The sequence below is a fragment of the Strigops habroptila genome, chromosome 2 (genome assembly GCF_004027225.2).
Source record: "Strigops habroptila isolate Jane chromosome 2, bStrHab1.2.pri, whole genome shotgun sequence".
Classification (NCBI taxonomy): domain Eukaryota; kingdom Metazoa; phylum Chordata; class Aves; order Psittaciformes; family Psittacidae; genus Strigops; species Strigops habroptila.
In genome coordinates, this window is record NC_044278.2 from 106,154,105 (window position 1) to 106,173,680 (window position 19,576).

The 19,576-nt window shown below is 42.4% G+C and overlaps 1 protein-coding gene across 3 annotated transcripts in view; it reads right to left on the bottom strand.

Annotated features, from left to right (window-relative positions):
* Nucleotides 1-18,681, bottom strand: part of ZC3H12C (zinc finger CCCH-type containing 12C) — a 43,756-nt gene extending 25,075 nt beyond the window's left edge. The window contains exon 1 of one of the 3 annotated variants that reach the window (XM_030477115.1): nucleotides 18,279-18,681. Coding sequence is in view for 1 of the 3 variants with exons in the window: in XM_030477114.1 (XP_030332974.1) it covers nucleotides 2,908-2,931 (24 nt within the window). In the remaining 2 variants the exon portion in view is untranslated. Of the gene's footprint in view, nucleotides 1-2,907; nucleotides 3,125-17,269; nucleotides 17,674-18,278 lie in introns of those variants that run through there. The other 2 variants (XM_030477116.1, XM_030477114.1) reach the window with 2 other exon arrangements.
* Between the last annotated feature and the right edge of the window lie 895 nt (nucleotides 18,682-19,576).

Here is a 19,576-nt window from a genome sequence, read left to right on the forward strand (position 1 = left end):
ATAAACAAAGCTTGAAATGCGTAGATCGGAAAGAGGATTTTTTTTTTTTAGTGTTAGTTAAAATAATACTTAAGTCATTCTTCAGTCACTTCTTCCTTGAAGCTTAAGTGCTTTATAGCAACTACAACTGCAACTCTCTCCACCTCTGAATCCACCCAGGGATTCAAAGAAGTCACTAGCATATGAATATGTCTGAAGATCAGGCATTATATGAAACATACTTTAGATGATTTGCACATCAACTGCGTAGGAAAAATGACCGTAAACTGAGCTTTGTCCATTGTTGGGAATGTATACATAATCAGCCTCACAGCTATCTGTTAAGTCTCCTGTCAATCTCCATCTTGTGCCAATATATAATTGCTTCTTTTGTACAGAACTCTACTGTTTTTCTGAAACTATGTAAAGAATAGAGTAATAAGAGCAGCAGCTTTAAAATCTGCCACAGTATACAGTCACCATACTGTTGCTTTAAAAGGGTAGTTGAAATGGTGTTTACACTTTTAAACCCAAAGCTAAAGATTTCTGAAATACTTTTGCAAGAGCAGTACACTGTTCCTGGCATCTGGCCTAAACCCTGCATCCAAACTTCATTTATTTTCAGACAAATTTTTAGAATGTCTGTGAACTTTGTACACCACATATATCTCTTAAAAATGCTAGACTTTGGAGCTCCCAACATGATGTCCTTTATAAGATTCACTGATAAGAACCATGAAAATCAGATGTCACTGTTGAACGCTGTTGGAATTGATTATTTTATCTTGATTTGGTTAGTGAAGAGCAACATGCCAGTCAGTCTATTTGAATTAATTTGTATCCCAAATAACCACTAGCGTACCTATATATAGGACAATGAAGCTCATGAAAACCAGAAAAGGTCATATTTATCCAAGGAGTACCATCAGATAAGAGCTCCTTGCACTCTTTATTTACAAAGACTCTCATTACACACATATGGTTTTAAAGTATACAATGCAATATAGCTTAGAAAAATATCTGCTATGAATTCTGGCTCAAGTGAGAGCCAAACAAACATTAAGAAATCTGACTGGGCAGACTTCAACCAGAAAATCATTGTCGAGAAAGTCTCCAACTTTTGATTATGCTCACCACAGCCGAGTAATAGAATTTGTATTTATGAAAAAATTAATGAAACTGGTAACTCCCAAGTTAGACATACGTATGACAACGTATGTTTTAAACTATAGCCTGTTTAAAGCAACAGTATCTCACACTAGGTTCACTGTTAAAGGCCTAAAATACTGTATTACTGAGTCGAAGACATTTATCAAGTATAAATGCAATACTCTTGGTGAGCACTGTGCTACTACATTGTAGAAATGTAATCTTTTCCCATTTCTTAGAAGTCACCATTATTTTCCACTAAACATTACTCAGACCATTAATTCACCTTCGCACAAAACAGAAATATTTCTCAAAGGGATGTGGGCAAGTACATCATCTAATCTTTTAATATTCAGAATATTTTCCCCTTATAACTGAGCACAAGGAAAGCAATTTAATGCAAATTTAGTTCACAGAGGAAAATAACAAAGAGTAAAACAGTGTCATGTGGCACAGTATAACAGAGCTTGTGTATTCTCAAAAGACTATCAAAAGTTTCTGAAGATACATTCTACAGTAAAATAGTTCAGCCTATTTTCACACAGGCAGACTTTTTCTGAGTCTTTTAAACACAAAATGGAAAATACTGAAATCAGTTTGCTGAAACACTGTCGTTACTTGTCACAAATAGAACTGCGGAGCTGATCAGAAAATAAAAAAACCTGAATGTATCTGTTATCTAAATGATAAAGATACTGCAACAATGCAAATAAAATAATGAATATGTAATAAATACCTACTGCTGTAGTTTCTACGTATTTAATTACCATTGTATTTCAGCGAGTCCTGTTGTCTGCATCATTCTATCCAACAAAGGAAGGATGTCCCATTGAACAGATTGGTTAATGCTCTGGGGCAACAGATGTCTGCTGGAACTGCAGGAGACCAGCAACTGGTGGCCTGCCCATCTTCTGAAAACTTTCAATAGACTCATGCATATGTTCACACAATAGGGCATGTGGTAGAAATGCAAACCTCTTTTAACCCTTTTATATGCTCTCTTTCCCTCCCAACTGATATATGAAGGTCTTTGTTTTGGTTTTTTTTCTTCTTTACAGGATCCTTGGAACACAGGCTCATGGAGTATACAGTGTCTGTTCTTCAGCCTAACATCTGAACTCAAAACATAAAACAGAAGAGAAACTTTATAAAAATAGCCAGGCTAGATCTGACACACTTAAGAATAGCTTTCAAAGCACAAAATCTTTGACTGGAACATGTTCCCATCCGACAGCATCCTCATGCTCTATTTTGCAGTACAGTATCTTCAGATAGCCTGCACTGGAGCTCTTCCTATTTTCACAAACACAGGAGATTGCACACATTGTATGGTATAATGGAAAAGATGTTTGATTATTTTTTTTTCTTAAAAGTTTTTTCTACCAGTCACAAATTAAAGTAAATAATATCTTATTTGCAAAAAAGGGTAAATACCTATAACTTAGAGTTGAAACCTCCCCTTCTCCCAAGGGGACTCGAGGAAAATTTGTTCTGTTGATGGCTATTGCCTACTATTTTCAAATTCTGGGAAATACACCATTACCAATGCTTTTGAAAGTTCCTTAATAGAACGCAATAGGTGAGATCATTGCTCTTTAATATACTTAAGTCTTCAGGCAAAACTGGGGTTTTCTTTCCCTCTTTTTCCAAGCGACACCCAAAGTGTGCAAACCTCAGCCGACACACATGCTACCTACACTGTCCAAATGCAAAGTGATATGCTGAAACACCAGAAAGGTGAAATGTCCCATTTCTGCAGAGAGAAGCCCATATACTTACGTTCGCTGGAAAACACACAGACATTGGTTTCTTGTAGCTGTTCCAGAAGCAACTCCTTAACACGATTTCAGCTGCAGACTTCAGGCAAGCGAGCAGAACAATGAATGGACGAACAGATGGACCCGCGATGTCTTTGCTTAACCTATTACTGAGCGGACGTGGAGCCAATCACAACCCGCAGAGCTCACAATTAGTTGGCTGGGCAGATGCAAGGCAACCTCCCCACCCTGCATCAGGTTCGGAGGTTTCTAAGATAAGCAAGTTGATGTCATTCTCAGGGTCTGCCCCGGGCAGCATGTGTATTAACGAGGGGTGTGCACCAACAATAGGCCATACAAAAGAGACTAGCAGGCAGCTGCTGTATGAGAGCCAGAGTCATTAGGGAGCAGGCTGCCAACAAGAAACACCTGGCTTGGGCAGACTTCAGCTTCTCCTCATTGTTTCTAATTCATGAAACAAAGAAAGGAATTATTTTTGAGAAGTAAAACTTATGAGTTCCTATTAAAATATATCAGTCTTAAGGAATATAATCCCTTCTCTGATGGAAACAAAAAGTTCTTTGTAAGGAAAAATATGAAAGAGAAAGAAATCTATCGGCAGCTTTGTAGTTCCTTTTTCTTGTAGCAAAATTAATCTTACTGGTATAAAGTGTGAGGAGGTATGAAAGGAGCCCACACTAAACACTGAAATGTATTCAGAAACCGCTTTCTGAATTTCCTGACACTTTTGTACATCAGTCAATAAATGTAATAAACTTGCATTTACACACAACCCTTAACAGAGTACTTGTGGGTAATTTCAGTGGAAGGTGAAACTGATTAAAGTAAACCCACATAATATTAATATGAGGAATAATGGATATTTTTAAGTAGTGGCACTGAATGATTAGGGCATTTGACAGAAAGGAACTATGAACTCTTTTGTTCTGGAGTCATTTATTTGCAACAGAACTTCTTTCCCTTTCATTTCACAGATCTCTTCTAGATGCCAAGATCTTCCTGTCTTTGCAATGATGAAATATTCGAACAAAAGTCAGGAGCTAGGCCATAGACAGCTTTTTATTGTTTTAATTTTTAAGTAAGTCGCATGGAAGCACAAACTTCAGCCCACATCTCCCCTCCCTGCCCACTATTTCCACTACCACCAAGTCCTGCAACACACGCATTTTAGTGATATAACAGCAGCAATGACCAAAAAACGTGGAACAATGTGCACTTTCAAATAAAAGTTGCCACTGCTGGTAGCTTCAGTGAAGACAGCTCAGTACAGAGGAGGAGGGGATGCTACATTTGCAAATGTTCATCTGAGTGACTACTAGAAAAGCATATTTACTGAACTTCAGCATCACTACATGACTAGAAGCAATAGTGAGAACCACAGAGGCAGCTGTCCTCCTCTGCTTGGCAGGACAGGCAATCTGCTGGGAAACGTATACAGTGATTTCAAGGAAGAAAAAAATATGAATAGGTTTGTTGGAACTGTTTTGAATAATTTCCCAAGCTTTATGTGGATACTAAAGTGATTCAACATAGTAAATGAAATCACATACCATCATGCTATTACACTGATGCATTTATCATGTGCCCAGATATTAAGCTGCAAAGCAGAAACCCCAACTATAGTTTCTCGGCACTGTCCATTAAACACTCCTAAGAACCACTACTAACACCACTATTTTGGAGCTTTGAAGTCGGAGGCAGGAGGAGTCTCCTCACTAATTTCTGCCACTGTGAACACAAAGAGTGAGAGAAAGCTACCCATGAGCACAGTGGGATGCCTGATCTCCAGCACTGGATTAAGCCTCTTTGCAAACAGCAAATAAAAGCAGTGATCTGAAAAAGCTAATCAGTCCCTGCTGTGGTATTTAGACTACCTCAGTTGCCAGTATTGGATAATGTTAAGCATATTAAAACTTCTGTAGGCAAAATAGGAAGCCAGTCCAGTTCACCTACGTCCAAGAACTGCCCTCAAATGCAATCAGGATCACTTGGCTTGTCATTAGTTGAGTATCTCCCTGATTAGAGCCAGGTACTTCTTTTGCAATACAAGAAATGCTCATTTTGCAGTGATATGTATGATACGCTTTACGTGCATCTGTCACAAATTGACAACACCGTAGCACAGAAGTGATGTACTTAGGGCTCCACAAGCACAACTAGGGCAAGTGCATGATCTGGCTTAAAAATCTGCCTTAAAAATAAGGTTGTAAGAAGTTTACTTGAGAATGTCTTCTCAATGTCTTCTACAGTAACAATAAGAATAGCCCACGCCTCCAAAAAACTCTCCATACTCCAAGTGCATGTCTTCAGGGAACTAGGTCTAAACTTTAGTTGCTGATTATTGTTCATGCTAACGCCACACTGTAGCACTATGACCAAAGCTAGAACAGATACAGTCTGGAGACTTAAGTTATATTGTCTAATTTACAGAAAATACTTTACCAAGCTGTAGTTGCATGAATTAAGAAGACATCTTCTAATTCTACCTTGTGCATTATGTCAGTTACTTAAACCAGACGCCTGTTCTGGAAGCATCTTCTCAGCTCTTCCCTAAAAGAAGTTGGGCTGCCCAAGGTTTACAAGGTATCAGATCGTCCTATTAAATCAGGCTTGTGATGACAGAAAAGCATTTGTACTAAGGTTTAACCAGTGCATGAGGCTTTCTCCTGGGAATGATGAGCTCAACAAAGAAACCTCAGCAAGAAACACTGGCTCTCCATCACATCTGTGAGAGGCTATGACTTGTCACTAGAATGGACACAATACAAACGGATAAAGCAAATTCTCCTTCTTGTGCTGAAACCTCCAAATACAATAACCTGGCTAGTTCAGCAATCTCCTATTACCGTATCTCAAATACAGCGAGTCAGTAAGTTAAAACCAGTCACCAAAATACAGCAAAAGTAACAGCTCTTCAAATTTCTGGTCTTGCAAGATAAGCTATAAAAAACTGGTTATATTAGGGAAGCACTACTAAAAGGGTTAAAGAAAACCCCACTCTAAAAAAGAGCTGCTAGTTCCAGCCAACTCTTCTTATTTCAAACAAAGCCTTATTTAAAAAGAAATCATTTTATGCAAGCATACAAAATGGGCATTCTGTAACTCAAGTGGTATTATTGCAGATAAAGACAAGTTGCCCCACTGAAGCCTTTCATTATCTTTTATTGTAGAACTTTATGCTAAGCCTCCAGTAATAAATGATGCATTTGCAAGAACACACTGCATGAGTTAAATCAATCACATACCATTGATTTATGAAATAGAAATGAAGATTGTATGCTACAGACAAATCTCACTGCTGTGGCATTGCAAAATATCCTACATTTACTGTTGGACTTGGGAGCTGCAAGGGAGATGCTTATCTTTAAAATTAGGAAGTGGCAATACAATAGAAATTCTTCTTTTCCAGTTAGTATGTTAAGAGATGCAAACTATTTTAAGAAGAACACTTTGAAAGAAGTTTACTTAGTTTTAAGGAATAAGTGGTGCTCTAGGCCGTATCTAGACAGCCAAAAAAAACAAAACCCCACCACCACTCTACAGCTGTAGGGAGCAGTGAATTAAATGACTAGTAAAAAGTCCCTAGAATTCATTAAAAAATGGCATTGCAGTAAAGATCAGTAATGCTTTGCTCAGAGAATAACTAGCCTTTAAAAATCATATTTAAAAAGGATCAATTGTATTGTCAAATGCAGTGTAATTTCTCTGTAGGAAAATATGCACTGTCAAATGCATTGAAACAAAGCAGTGAAGAGTTCTGTCACTCTTTCAAAGAAGACTCAGTTGTCTCTAGTCATCCTTAAAATTTAAAAAAGCAGAGCTGCATTTTCCAGCAGACGGTCACCTTAAAAGGTTAGAACATCTGCAATTTCTAGTATAATCCTGTTAGATGACCACTACTGACTGCATGCAAGACTTGAGCAAACTGTTGCAACATTTATCATGTCATCCTCTAATATGTTTTGAAGAGGAAAACCCTAAGTTTTATCATAAGTAGTGATTATTTTGTTGCTAACCACGGGTATAAACGGATCCGGTCCTTCCTTGTCTGTGGGTAGGCAAAGGCCATGACCATAAACTGTTCATCATGAGATGACAAGGTGCCCGCCTGCAGCTGCACCTAACTGCACAGTTTGCCTACATTAGGAGCCCAACAGGCTTGAGCCATACCAGCCAACCACAGAGAAAGCATAGAGCAGCATTCTGCAACAGCAAAGCCACTGGCATTACCTGTCAGTATCACACAGAGAAGCAGCTCCTGACATAGGTTTTCTGAAGCTAAGACTTTGATTTTGAAAGTAAATAGTTTTGATCAGGAGACAAAATAAAAACATACTACATTTACCTAAGAGGACAATGAAAACCTAGTTGCCTCAGCACCATAATTCTGGATATCCATTGTAGGCATGGATCCTTAGGTAACACTCCTTCCACAGTTCCACATAATCACTGAGGTTGGAAGAGAGGTCATCTGGTCCAACTCCCCTGCTCAAGCAGGGCCACGTTGAGCCAGTTGCCCAGGGCCCTCTCCAGACAGCAGCTGAGTATCGATAATCATTGAGGCCCTGCAACATCCCTGGGCAACCCATGCCACTGCTCGGTCACCCTCACAGTAAAAAAGTATTTCCTGATGTTCACAGCTCTGTGTTTCAGCCTGTACCCACTGCCTCTGGTCCTGTCCCTGGGCACCACTGAAAAGAGCCTGGTTCTGCCCTTTTTATACCCTCCCTTCAGGTATTTATACACACTGATAAGATTCCCCCAAGCCTTCTCTTCTCCGGGCTGAACAGTCCCAGATCTCTCAGCCTTTCCCCATAGGAGAGATGCTCCAGTCCCTTAATCATTTTTGTGGCCCTCTGTTAGACTCTCTCCAGCATGCCCAGGTCTCTCGTGCTGGGGAGCCCAGCACTGGTCACAGCACTCCAGGGGTGTCTCATCAGGGCTGAACAGAGGAGAATGATCACCTCCCTGACCTGCTGCACCACCCCTCCTAACTCAGCCCAAGACACCACTGGTCTTCTCCTCCACAAGGACAGAGACGCAAGAATTTTCCCATCTTTAAGTGGATGCTCCAACTCCAGAGTGGTTAAAACCTGGCACAAACATACAAGTCACTATAACCATACCTGCACCAGTACACCAGGGCATATGCACACAGATGGCAGGATCATAGAAGTCTTGTTTACAAGGACAGTAAATCACATGACCAGAAATTCTTCGGGTTTTTTGGGGAACACATACCCCAGAGCCCTACACCCAAAGTCACGGAAATGTTTTCCTTCACTAGGGACATAAGCAACATGACCATTTCCGCAGGTTGACCAGTTAAGGTTCAATTTTGCAACTACACCTGTGTTCATAGTGGTAGAATCCCCTCACTCCCTGCTCTGATACTGCCATGTGTAAGACCCACATCATCCTGTGAGTCTCCCTTTAGGGCCGAAGCCTCAGTTACTGTCTCCTGTCCGGAAAAAAAATAAAAAAATAAAAAAATTAAAAATACAAATACAAGGGAAGAATACAACAGCTGTCACCAGCACTGAGAGATAGGTCTAGTAGTCTTTTTAGCTGTCTTTAAAACTGCACTTAATACAGTATCTTGTATGTGTTTCTGCCCATCTGGGGGGTGCAAGAGCCTAAACCATTTGAAGTTATTAAGAAAATGACCCAAATTAAAAATCCTTAAAAAGAGAGAAAAGAAAGAAAAAAATCACTGGCCACTGGTTTTCAAATTCCAGTCTATAGACACCTATGAAGGGTCTATCCTATTTTTACACTTTGCCAAAGAAACCCAAGAAAATCCAACCTGCAGTTCAGCTACTTCGACGCTGGGCCTTCCAGCTCCACTGCAAAGTTTTAAGGGGTCTGCAAGCCAGAAAACACTGAAAACCCCTGCCATGCACTAAGATGGCTGTTAAGCAACTGTTCTCATTCACACCAGGGCAGTGCGGAACATGCTGCCGATCTGCACAACAAATGGGGGAACAGTGTTTATTTTAGAATTACTGCTGGAGGGCACTCTCTTTAATTTCTTCCTTAATTTTATTATTTATGAATTGAAGCAGAGACACTGAGATACAAAACACTCTAGGAAAAGAAAGTTTCCAGCAATACATGTTCGATTTGATCTCTTCCCACTTCTAGAATGAGTCACGCTGTCTGGATGCTTTCTGAGCATGAAAATTTGAACTGTCTAATTAACTTTCCCTGTGACAATATTGGGTGGCCAGACAATGGCTACAACTGTACAAAGTGTACGCCGTCATGCTTAGCAAAGTACTTTTATTCAAATTTGTTCTGTCAGAAGAAAATCCTCTAACAAAACTAACATGGTTATGTGAAAGAAAAAAGTATTCTCTTCATTTAAATACAAATTTAAGAGACTTAGCTAGTCAACCTAACATCTTTTATCTGTGCCACAGACTATTATTAAGAGTTTGAAAGGCTTGTCAGAGGAAAATAGGCCTCTCAAACTGTCTAGCGACACGGCCAGGTTGTGTTTCAGGTCATTCTGCTGGCAACAGAGCTCCATAATCTCCAGGGTTCCTGGACGGAGTTCAAGGTGTTGGTTGGACTCTGCGTCGCCCTAAATGGCTTCATAGGGTTATGCTTGTTTGAGAGACAATTCCTGTGCCTGTACCACATGGCTGCAGTTGTCATTTTGGACCGGAGCCTTCTGCAAGCGAGCTGCCAGCAGCGGATTTTCTGCAAGACTTTCAGCCTTGCCATTTACTCTCTACTGGGATGAAAGAGCCAGAAAATACGTTAAGGTCCCATTTTTTACCCAGATTTAGTAAGTTAAGAATCAGGGAAGAAAGAAATGGTCATGCAGTGTGTCGAGACACACTTAGCGTAGAATTATTTCTTACTTTCTGGGAAAGCTTTTAATAGACCTGACAAGCAGCAGCAATAGCCAGATCTTACAGAAAGTGGGTTACTGTAGCTGCAAATCCAAGTTCAAAAATAAATAGAAAGAAAATAGCTACACAGAAGTCTATCTTATTATTGGTCATTTAGGTAAGGCTTTTCTTCAGATTTACTGAACTCAGAAGAGACCACTAGGAAGGCCCCACACTGAACTAGGTACACCAGGCTTTCAAATCCTGGTATTTTGTAAGTTAATAAAACAGCTAGCTCACTCTGTTTAATAACCTTATCTATCAAAAAGCGACAAACCGTCTGTTAGTGATTTCACATCATTTTTGTAGGTCTTCAGAATCTCGGAGTCATTTCATCCTGAGCTCAGAAATTTGCAATTTTTAAAGCAGAAATTAATATCGCAGACCAAATTTCCTTACATTTAGTCTCCACTTAATAAATATTTTTTCTTCTTTTTTCTTTCTTTTTCTTAACTTGGAAAGCTGACTAGATTTTAGTAACATGAATACCTGTAGATTCCTTCATTAAGGTTAGTATTTCAAGCCCTTTCTGGCCCCCAGAGCTCACGTTTTGCTTTTCAGAGTCCCACCCTGTCATGAAGTTAGATCTGACAATGACAGATACAAATGGGAAGGCTTCATTCAGAACTGGTGATGCTATTAACATTTAGAATAATTTAGTTTAAAAGGTATCTCCTGAGATCAGCTAGTCCAACAAACCCCCACCTCAACACAGGGTCAACTACAGTAGGTTGCTCAGCACCTTTTTCAAGTCAGCTTCTGAGCAACCTCCCCAGGCACCCGTCCCAGTGTTTAAGTATCCTCATGGTGACACTTTTCTTCATCTCCAGCCAGAATATCTTTACCGTAACTTGTGACTGCTGTCTCTTGTTTCTTTGCTGCATGCCTCTGAATAAAGTACTTTGTCTTCTCCATGTCCTCACATTATGCAGCTGAAGACAGCAATAAGATCCCCGTTAGTCTTCTCTTAGTAAGGCTGAGCAAATTCAGCTCTCCCAGTCCCTCCTTGCACACGATGTACTTCTCCCCCCTAACCACCCTAGTAGCCATGCACCAGACTTGCTCCATGAAGCCAGCATCTTCACCTGTCCTTTATAGACCAAAACTGGACACAGTGTTCCAAATGCAATCTCATCAGTGCCAAAAAGAGGCAAATGATCACTCTGCTTGATCTGCTGGCTATGCTCTTGCTAACACAGCCTATTTGGCCTTATTACCTATTTTTGCAACATCATCTTGCACTTATCAAGAGATGAGGCTTTACTTTCCACAAAAGGATTCCATGTCAGCAGATGAACTAAACTCTATTTACAATGCCCACTGGAGGCATCTGTTTTCAGTCTGCCTGCTATGAACGTTCTCTCCCCAGAGCTCCCATAGGCATACCAACAAGCATATTCAAGCTGCAGATGAACAATTTAAACTGCTCACAGAAGTACACAGAGCACAGCAAGAAAAATCAACCTTAAGATGATGATGCTTGTTCTCACACTAATGAGCTTGCTTATCCGAGGTCTCTCTTGTGACAGCTGTATATATCAAAAGGTAATTGATCTGTAACATACTGATGTCTGAAATGCAGCAAGGTGTCCTGTGTGAAATACGGACTGCTACCACAGCTCACAAAACGTTGGAACTGCCAGTTTTATGAAACAAATCAGATGGAAGACCATCACCAAATACTGAACAAAATTTTAAGGAGAGACTATGCATGGTATCAACACTATCAAAAGCCAAAAAGCAATTCTTTTGAGTCTTGAAAAAGACAGGCTGTGTAATTCCACAATGCAAACACATACTAAATCTCTGTGAAGATCTGTAGATTAATTTCTCCTAATTTATCAGGCAAGGGTAGTTTACGCCAAGTTTCACTTACAACATAAGTGATGGTCAATTCAGAGAAGGTGGCAGAGAGCTCACAAGAAAGTAAGTCACCATATTGAATGACTCCTGGTAATAAGGTCAAACTCCAGCTATCAGGCACCACTGCAACACGTTTACAAGCCATGCAAGTCTTTTGCTGGAACCAGATGGAAGTTGCATCAATGTATGCATGATACCAGATGTTATTTTCTTCCACATGATGACTACAATACAAAGCTATTAAGACACAAGCAAACAAGTGGCTGGGGAAACAACAGCTGAACCAGAATACTCTGATTTTAATCTTTCAGCAGTAAGCATGGGCTGTAGCTCACAACTTCAAGAAACCCAGACTGTAATCCCAACAGCAACAGTTCCAGAAACACTAATGAGTCCAACTCACAGCTCAGCAAGAGTGGCAAAAGCCCAGTTGGCAGCCCAGCAAGAATGGCAGCAGAAGCAGTTGCTAGAGACTTGTGAACCCAGGTGCAGAGCCCTGGGCACTTGTACATCTCAGCCCTTCCCTAGCCAGAACAAACCATTTCCAGAGGTGGATCTGACATTAGTAGCTATAGGAATTATTGCTGAAGGAGAAATCATCTGAGGTGTTCAAATCAGTTGGACATTTTAAGGCAGAAAGGGCTTAGGGGATATGGCTGCACACTATGAGGCTCTCAGACCCTCCACTTAGATGAAGTGAGGATCTTCATGAAAAGTGTTGATGGTCCTTTTTATAAGAGAAATGTCTCTCATCAAGGATGGGGCCATGCGTTGATACTGGAAAGCTTAAGTAAGATAACCCAGTGACTCAAACATTAGGTTTACAGATGATGAAGAACTGAAGAAACCTGTCTAGAGTCAGGGTGACTAGGAAAGCACAGAGATGAGGATTTATAGATACCAGCTACTTATGTTAACAGTTTGCAGAACAAAAGGAGACTAGGAAAGTAGCTTCTGTCAAAGGAAATGTAATCTGTCCCTTTTCCAGCCAATCTCTACCAAACCGCCAAATTTCATTAGTCCTAAGATAAAAGTTCTAAGTCACAGCACAATAGAAATTTTCAGCTCATCACAAAACTTCAAAGCCTGATGGGACTGATTAACTGATTTTGCAACTTAACACATTACTTTTTACAGCTCACAGGGGAGGAAACTCACAGGGGAGGAAACTCACACAAATGATCATTTAAGAACTATCATGACAGTTTCTGTCAATTAGTAAAGGACTCAAGGATTTAAGGCTCTTCCCAGCCTCTGAGATTTACCTACTCGCAGTGAGCAGACCGCTTTTCAGGTATGTGCAATAACCTGCACCACATTTACTGCTGAACACCTCCAGCTTCACTGACTTCCCCAATTTTCTGGCACTCCTCTGCAACTTTCAACCACCTCCCAATGCATTCCTTTCATACCAAAAGAAATTACTGTATTTCTTCCATTGGAGGATTATTAACGTCCATTAAACTTTCCTGCACTCCCAACCATGTAACGTCTTGCTTCGCCTCTCCCTCCTCTCCCCCTGCTCTTTTCTCAAAATACCAACTTCCTATTAAGAGTACCCTTCCTCCTGAACATAGCTTTAGTTTCCTCACTATCCACCCTCAAGAAAACTATAACTTTAATACAGAATAAATTCTAAATACTGTGTATAATCTTGTAGAAAATTTATGTATAGGACGTATCTTGAAAGAACTCAGAACCAAATCACTTTAGGCTAAAACAGAGGTATTGGGAGCTGTATTTGTGAGCACATAGGAGCTTTCTACATTTAAAGGATGGCAGACTCTGGGATGGTCTAACATTCCATTCTGCATCTATCTACCGATACATGCACACATGTATATGTGTACATTTGTATACATAAACAGATATCTCCCCTCCCAGGGAGAAGGATGATGTATGTCAAGTTTTAAAGTGTTACACTGGTATCATAAATCAAGCAAATACAACCTTAGAATGGTCAGGCAGTCAGGAGAGGTAGTCTGGCACATGCTGTGAGCAACCTGGAACAACGACGAATCTTGCAGTTGCAGAGGGTGAGCTTCGTTACTCCCCAGGGCAAACTTTGAAAAAGTCTTGTCCAGACCTTTCCAGTCAGGACAGCAGAAGTACAACTCCTAAGATTAAAGTATTCTTTCAAAACGTTCTCATTCTGCAGCTATGATTCAAGAATGAATGGAGCTTGAGCTCCATTACTTTAGCTCTTAACAAAAAGCTAAAGTAATTCCTTAACTGGGGAATACAATATCCTTGCAGAACGGGAAAGTCAGCGTCAAATGTCCAGCCCAGCACTTCATACTAAGCAAAATACAATTTGGATTTTTGGTAGTGCAAGCTCAGCCTTTTACATAAGAAATGTGATCTAACCTAAAGTAATCAATCCTGATAGGTAAAAGAGAAATGCCTTGTTCATCTAAGCAGAAAGACCCAAGGTTATGAAAACCTCCGTCAATTTCTGCTCATCACTAAACAACATGGTAAGGAACATGCCTTCTGACAGAGCCTCAAGCTGCCACACAAAACCATTTAAAGATGCAAAGCTTCACAGTGAAAAATCTCCTCTAACTCTGGAGAGCTGCCTATTCCACAACACATGCAGAGGAAAAAATATGGAGAGAAAAAATAATAGGTAAAAAAAGAAATAAAAAAAGAAGAAGGAGGAAGGGGTGGGGGGACACAGACATAATGGGGGAGAAATGCCTCATAACTCTACCAGGAAAGCAATTATGAGCAGATTACAATTGATTTTCTATCTATGCTAACTGGAAATGACTACAGTTTGAGACCAGGAGGTAAGAAAAATGACTGCTTCTTGTTACACCGTCTCACCTCTGCTTTTGTTACATTCTACCTGTAACATATAATTTAGTAACTAAAATGAAGTGTCAATTCTTTCTAGCATAACAATATGGGTTTGTTCAATTAATGGGTTTCTTGCTTCGAACATATGGTAGAAGCAGTACATTTATTGTAAATGTTTAGTAAGCTTGAAGACAGGAGGCATTTTAAACATAACTATACATATGTAATAAGAGATAAAAAGCACCACTATATGATAACTTCAGCCTGAGGACAGAAACATTTCAGTCTCTTAATAGAAACAACTTGCTGCAGAATTTGTACAACATCTTTTTCTTACTTCAGGTACAGTTTTCAGTACCACAAGACAAAACCTGAAGCGTTAGCTACCTTGATCACTAATAAAGGCCACTGGCTAGCTGCCATGGCAACAAACACTACGGAAATGAGTGAATGATGAAATCTCTCTTGAATAACTTAAAAAAACCCAACACCTTATCCATGACTTCCTAGCTACATGTGGGACACTGCTTCACAGAACAGCAAAAGCAGCAGAATAATATTTACAGAACAGGAAAAAGAGGAGGTTTACACCATAAGCTTACACAGCACGCATTTTCTAACCTTCCTCTTCATTACTATAACCTCTTCCTACTCTTTCTTACTACTGCCACTCTCTTTCAAGCATTTCAGTTCTCAAGAATTACTTAAAATACAAACTACAAAGAGATCCATGACTGAAATCTCTTTTAATTAAAAAATGAAGTGCAACCAGCAAAGAAACTACAGAGACTTGAAGTGTTCAAGGGCAGATTTCGGGGTTTTTGTTTGTTTTTAAATTACTGGTTCAAGCCAGAAGTTACGGACTTGATGCAGAAAATACCAAAACAGATTTTATGACTTCTGTAATGAAAGAAGTCAAACTAAATCACACATCTCCTTTCTACCGAACACGGAATTGCTTAGCCATAGGCATTTCTGAGTACAACAAAAACCAGACCTGAGCCAAGCAAGTTCCTTGTTTCACCTCCTGCTGACTTCAAATTGCCTTTTCCCAGCTTGCTTAAAGAGTATTTTCAACTTCACTTAGGATGTGTAAGATTTCACAGAAGAAAATCTCATAAGGTTTTCAACTTACCTATGTAAAATTGAACAGCAAATAGGTTTCATCAAACATTGAACTGAATCTCCAATCTCTTCAAGTCCCAACTGCAAGCCTAGTTTTCTTCAAAAGATTAAACAGCTCTGGAACACCACTAATGTTTTTAAAGGTTGGTACAACCCAGAGAATCAGGCAGTGAAATCACTCCAGTGGACTGTGCTCAGCTCAGCAGTCAGCCTGAAATGCACAATCTACACAGATGAGTCAAGTCTGGATAATTCCTTCATGCTCTGTCAGCTTGAGAGTATGGGGTTTGTTTTTAAATTGCATACCTTCAATAAACTCCACTTCTCTTTGCATTTACAGTACAAGACAACATTTTTAAAGCATGTTTTGACTTGCAGATGCCTAGGAATATTGTTAGTGGAGCTATGCCTATGAGGATCTCATAAACAATAACTTCCTTTTTAAAAGAATCACAAACAGTAAAGGCAAATATTAAGACCACACTGAGTGACTGCTGCCCTTTGGAAGTCTAGTGTAGTCATAAAGGTGTAATAACTATGTTGGATTAAACCCATGAATACAGGAAGGTTTGTGGAGAAATGAAATACTTTGAGTTGGTTCAACTACCTCCATTAGGGGGAAAAAAAAAAGTTCTTGAATTCTCAAGACTAGCTGATGTAATTAATAAAAAAGAAGGGGGGCGGGGGGGGAAACACAAAAACCTTTCCCTATTTCCCTCAAATAGTTGCAAATGTGTTTTAAACTGACGTAACAAATCCTCTATTCTCTACAGTACACTCTGTTGAAGTGTAATACTTCACTTGGAGCATCACCAGACAGAAAGTGTAGTTCATTAAGATTTGTCTAATGCGGTACTGGAAGAAGGGGTACCATGAACTCACCGGCTCACACCAATGGCAAATGCTAAGTGGTAAGCAGACAGTGGAAAAGGACCCTGTCACTTTGAAAACGCAGACATACTTAAATAGTTTATTTTCTTTCCAGATCAAAAAACTATGCTACTGCTATCTTAAGTATGTTGTTAATTGCATAAGAGCCACAATTATGAATTATGTCTCTGCCTTGCAAACACAGACCAAGAGGACAAGAAAAAGTAAACAAGACATTTCAGTACATCTGCTGCTAAAGAAGCGTGGTCTACTGTTCAGTGGGATGGGTTTACTTAACCTAACTTTCAGCAACACCATTGCTTAAGGGCTATTTGGCCCTACCAAAGCTACCGAAGCAGAGTCAGGCACGGGAGTGCCAGACAGGGCCACGGGCGGCTGCATCAGGTGCTGCACAAACACAGCCCGGCAGAGTTTCCTCCCCCGGGGCATTACAGAATAACGTCACCGCTCCACAAATACAACCGTACATGCCCAGCGCTGTTACTCAGACATGCCTTCAGAGTTAGGTCCAAAACACACAGGTGAATGAAAATTAATGTTTAAGATAAACTGGAACTTAAAAGCCACAGCCAGATGTGAGAACGGTGCAGCCAATGCTTTCAGAGGTTTCTTGCCTATCACGGTTTGGTTAACTACCACAAGCTGCAACTTACACAGCCGGTTCTCTCACCCAAGAGTGAGGAGAATAAATCTCCACTGTTCTCACAGAATTATTAAAACCCCAACAAACCCAACCCAAACCCAGAAGTCAGAACCAGGGTAACAGCAGGGGAGGTAGAATACCTGAAATAACTTTTAAATCCCTTTTCAGGCCCCCGGTACTCCGGGCGCGGGTGTCCCCCGGGACAGCTGCAGCTCCGGACAGCCGCGGTCGTGCCCCCGGGAGCAGCCCCGCGGGCAGGCCCGGCGCTGGGGGAGGCACAGCCGCTCCCGCCGGCTCGGCCCGCGGCTCCGGCCGGGGTCGGCGGCGCCCAGCTCCAGGAAAACTTTGCGCAGGGCCGGGGCCGGCCGCGGGGCCTGCCGAGGCGTGGGGCGGTCGGCGCCGGCCTCCTGGGGTGGCGGGGCAGGGACACGGGGCTGTCTCCTACCTCCCCGCGCAGCACCGGGCGGCGGCGGCTCCTCCCGGCCGCGCAGCGGCCTCCGCCGCCCCGGCGACCTCCGCCGGGCGACCTCGGGGAGGCGCCGGGGGCAGGGCCGGCACCACAGCCCCGTGTTGACACACGCGCCGGCTCGGCCCCGGCAATGGGCGGCGCCGGGGCGGAAGCGCGGAGCGGGCATTCCCCTCTCCGCCATGGCCGGGGACAGCCGCGCATCCCACCCCGCCCCGTCCGGGGCCGGGTCTCTCGCGGCCCTGCAGCCACCCACCTGCAGCCTGCCGGCAGCCGCATGCCGTGAGCGGCGCGGCCCGCCCCGCCGCGGGCAGGAGTAGCGGTGGCAAGGTCGCCTTCACCTCGCCTGCCGCCGCACCGCCTCCCGCCGCCCGGCTCATGCCCGCGGCGCTGCGAGGAGCGCTCCGCGGGGTCTGCAGCCACCCCGCCGGGCCCCCTACGCGCCTCCCGCCGCGCTGCGGGGCGGCCGCGCCGGGGCGGGCGGGCGGCACCTGCTGCCGGGGCGCGACGGAGCCTGACAGAGGAACCGCCCGCCCCGGCGCTCGGCCCTGCATGGTGAGGGCCCGGCGCGGCCTGGGCAGCGGCCTGTGGTAGTGGGACACGGGTCACTCGCCGTGTTGCAGGTTCCCGCTGCAGGGCGAAGGCGGCCGCAGTAACACCCTCCCGAAATGCCCACACGTTACCGTCCGCGGCGGGGCTGAGCGGTGCGCCCGGCGTGGCGAAGGTCCCGCTGCTGCCTTGAGCTGGTCGCCGGGTGGACGTTCACTGTTCAGGTCTCCCCATGCCCTACTGCCCCGGCTTTGCAGACGGACAAAGGGAGGCCGGAGATCTTTCTGCCAAGGATAACAAACTCGGTCTGTGGCGGAGTTGGTAGAAATCTTAATTTCCGTCCCATGCTCTAATTATGAGATGTTTCCACCCACCCCGCAGTTACTTTCATGCAGATGAAGTAATGCACCTCTCACCATCCCACCCTGCCTTCTGTGCTCTTGCCGAGGCGGCTGGGCGCCAGGAGGCTGGTTAGGAGATGAATGAAACGACGGCAGTGTGATCACGGCTTGCGGGCTGGGTGAGCGTATCCCGTACAAGACACGACGTACAGATATTGCTACTCACAGACTGGAAGTGTATGTGTATAGTTGTTACTAGCTACTGTTCTACTACTGTACTGGAGTTTATAAAAAACTCTTCCAGTACCCAGTAGAAAATGGGCAAAAATTCTGCATCTGGTCTATGCAAATCCTACACAGAAATATGATCCTGAAGGGCCACTTTTTGGAGTCTGTTTTTCCAATAAAATGTGATAGTTTTGTCTGGACAAAAGGTTGTAGAGGAGCCCAGCTATATTGCTTTCCCATACATGTTTCAATAAACCCTTCCCCTTCGAGCTGACATAGTCTGTAAGAGCGATGACATGATTTTGTCTGTTCTACTCATTCAGTACCAAGATCTGTCAAATTTCTCAGTGTATTTCATCCCAGTCTTGAGGGTTCAGCTCGTGGTGCAAGAGGCTGGCTTTCTCCTTTGGGTAGTTACTTAGCTGGATATAAGGACTTTGAGACCTCTACTAAAAAAAATGCTTGTTCCCTCAGTCCCAGACATGCTGATATTGTTTAAGAGTCCAGAGACACAGAGTGGTGTCCCAATGTGACTATGAATATTAATTTAATAGAGGAAATTGGGGAAAGCAAGACTAAAGAATTACACGCTTGCAGTGGTACTTCGCTGCTTTTTGTGGAAGCCTTTGCTGGTGATTGAGGAGCATATGAGTCAGTTAAAAGCACTGCAGTGCTGGAGAAAATGGTTCTCAATTATCAGAATAAGAGATAACAGAATAATATGGAGTGGAATTGATTCTGAAACTACTTAAAGTCACAAGAGAATGTCACATTATTCGTTTTTCCTTAGTATACTAGAGTCCCAGCTGAGTTTGCCTAAAGGATCTTTTTGACCTCATCTCGTGTTGAGAAGAGATTGCAAT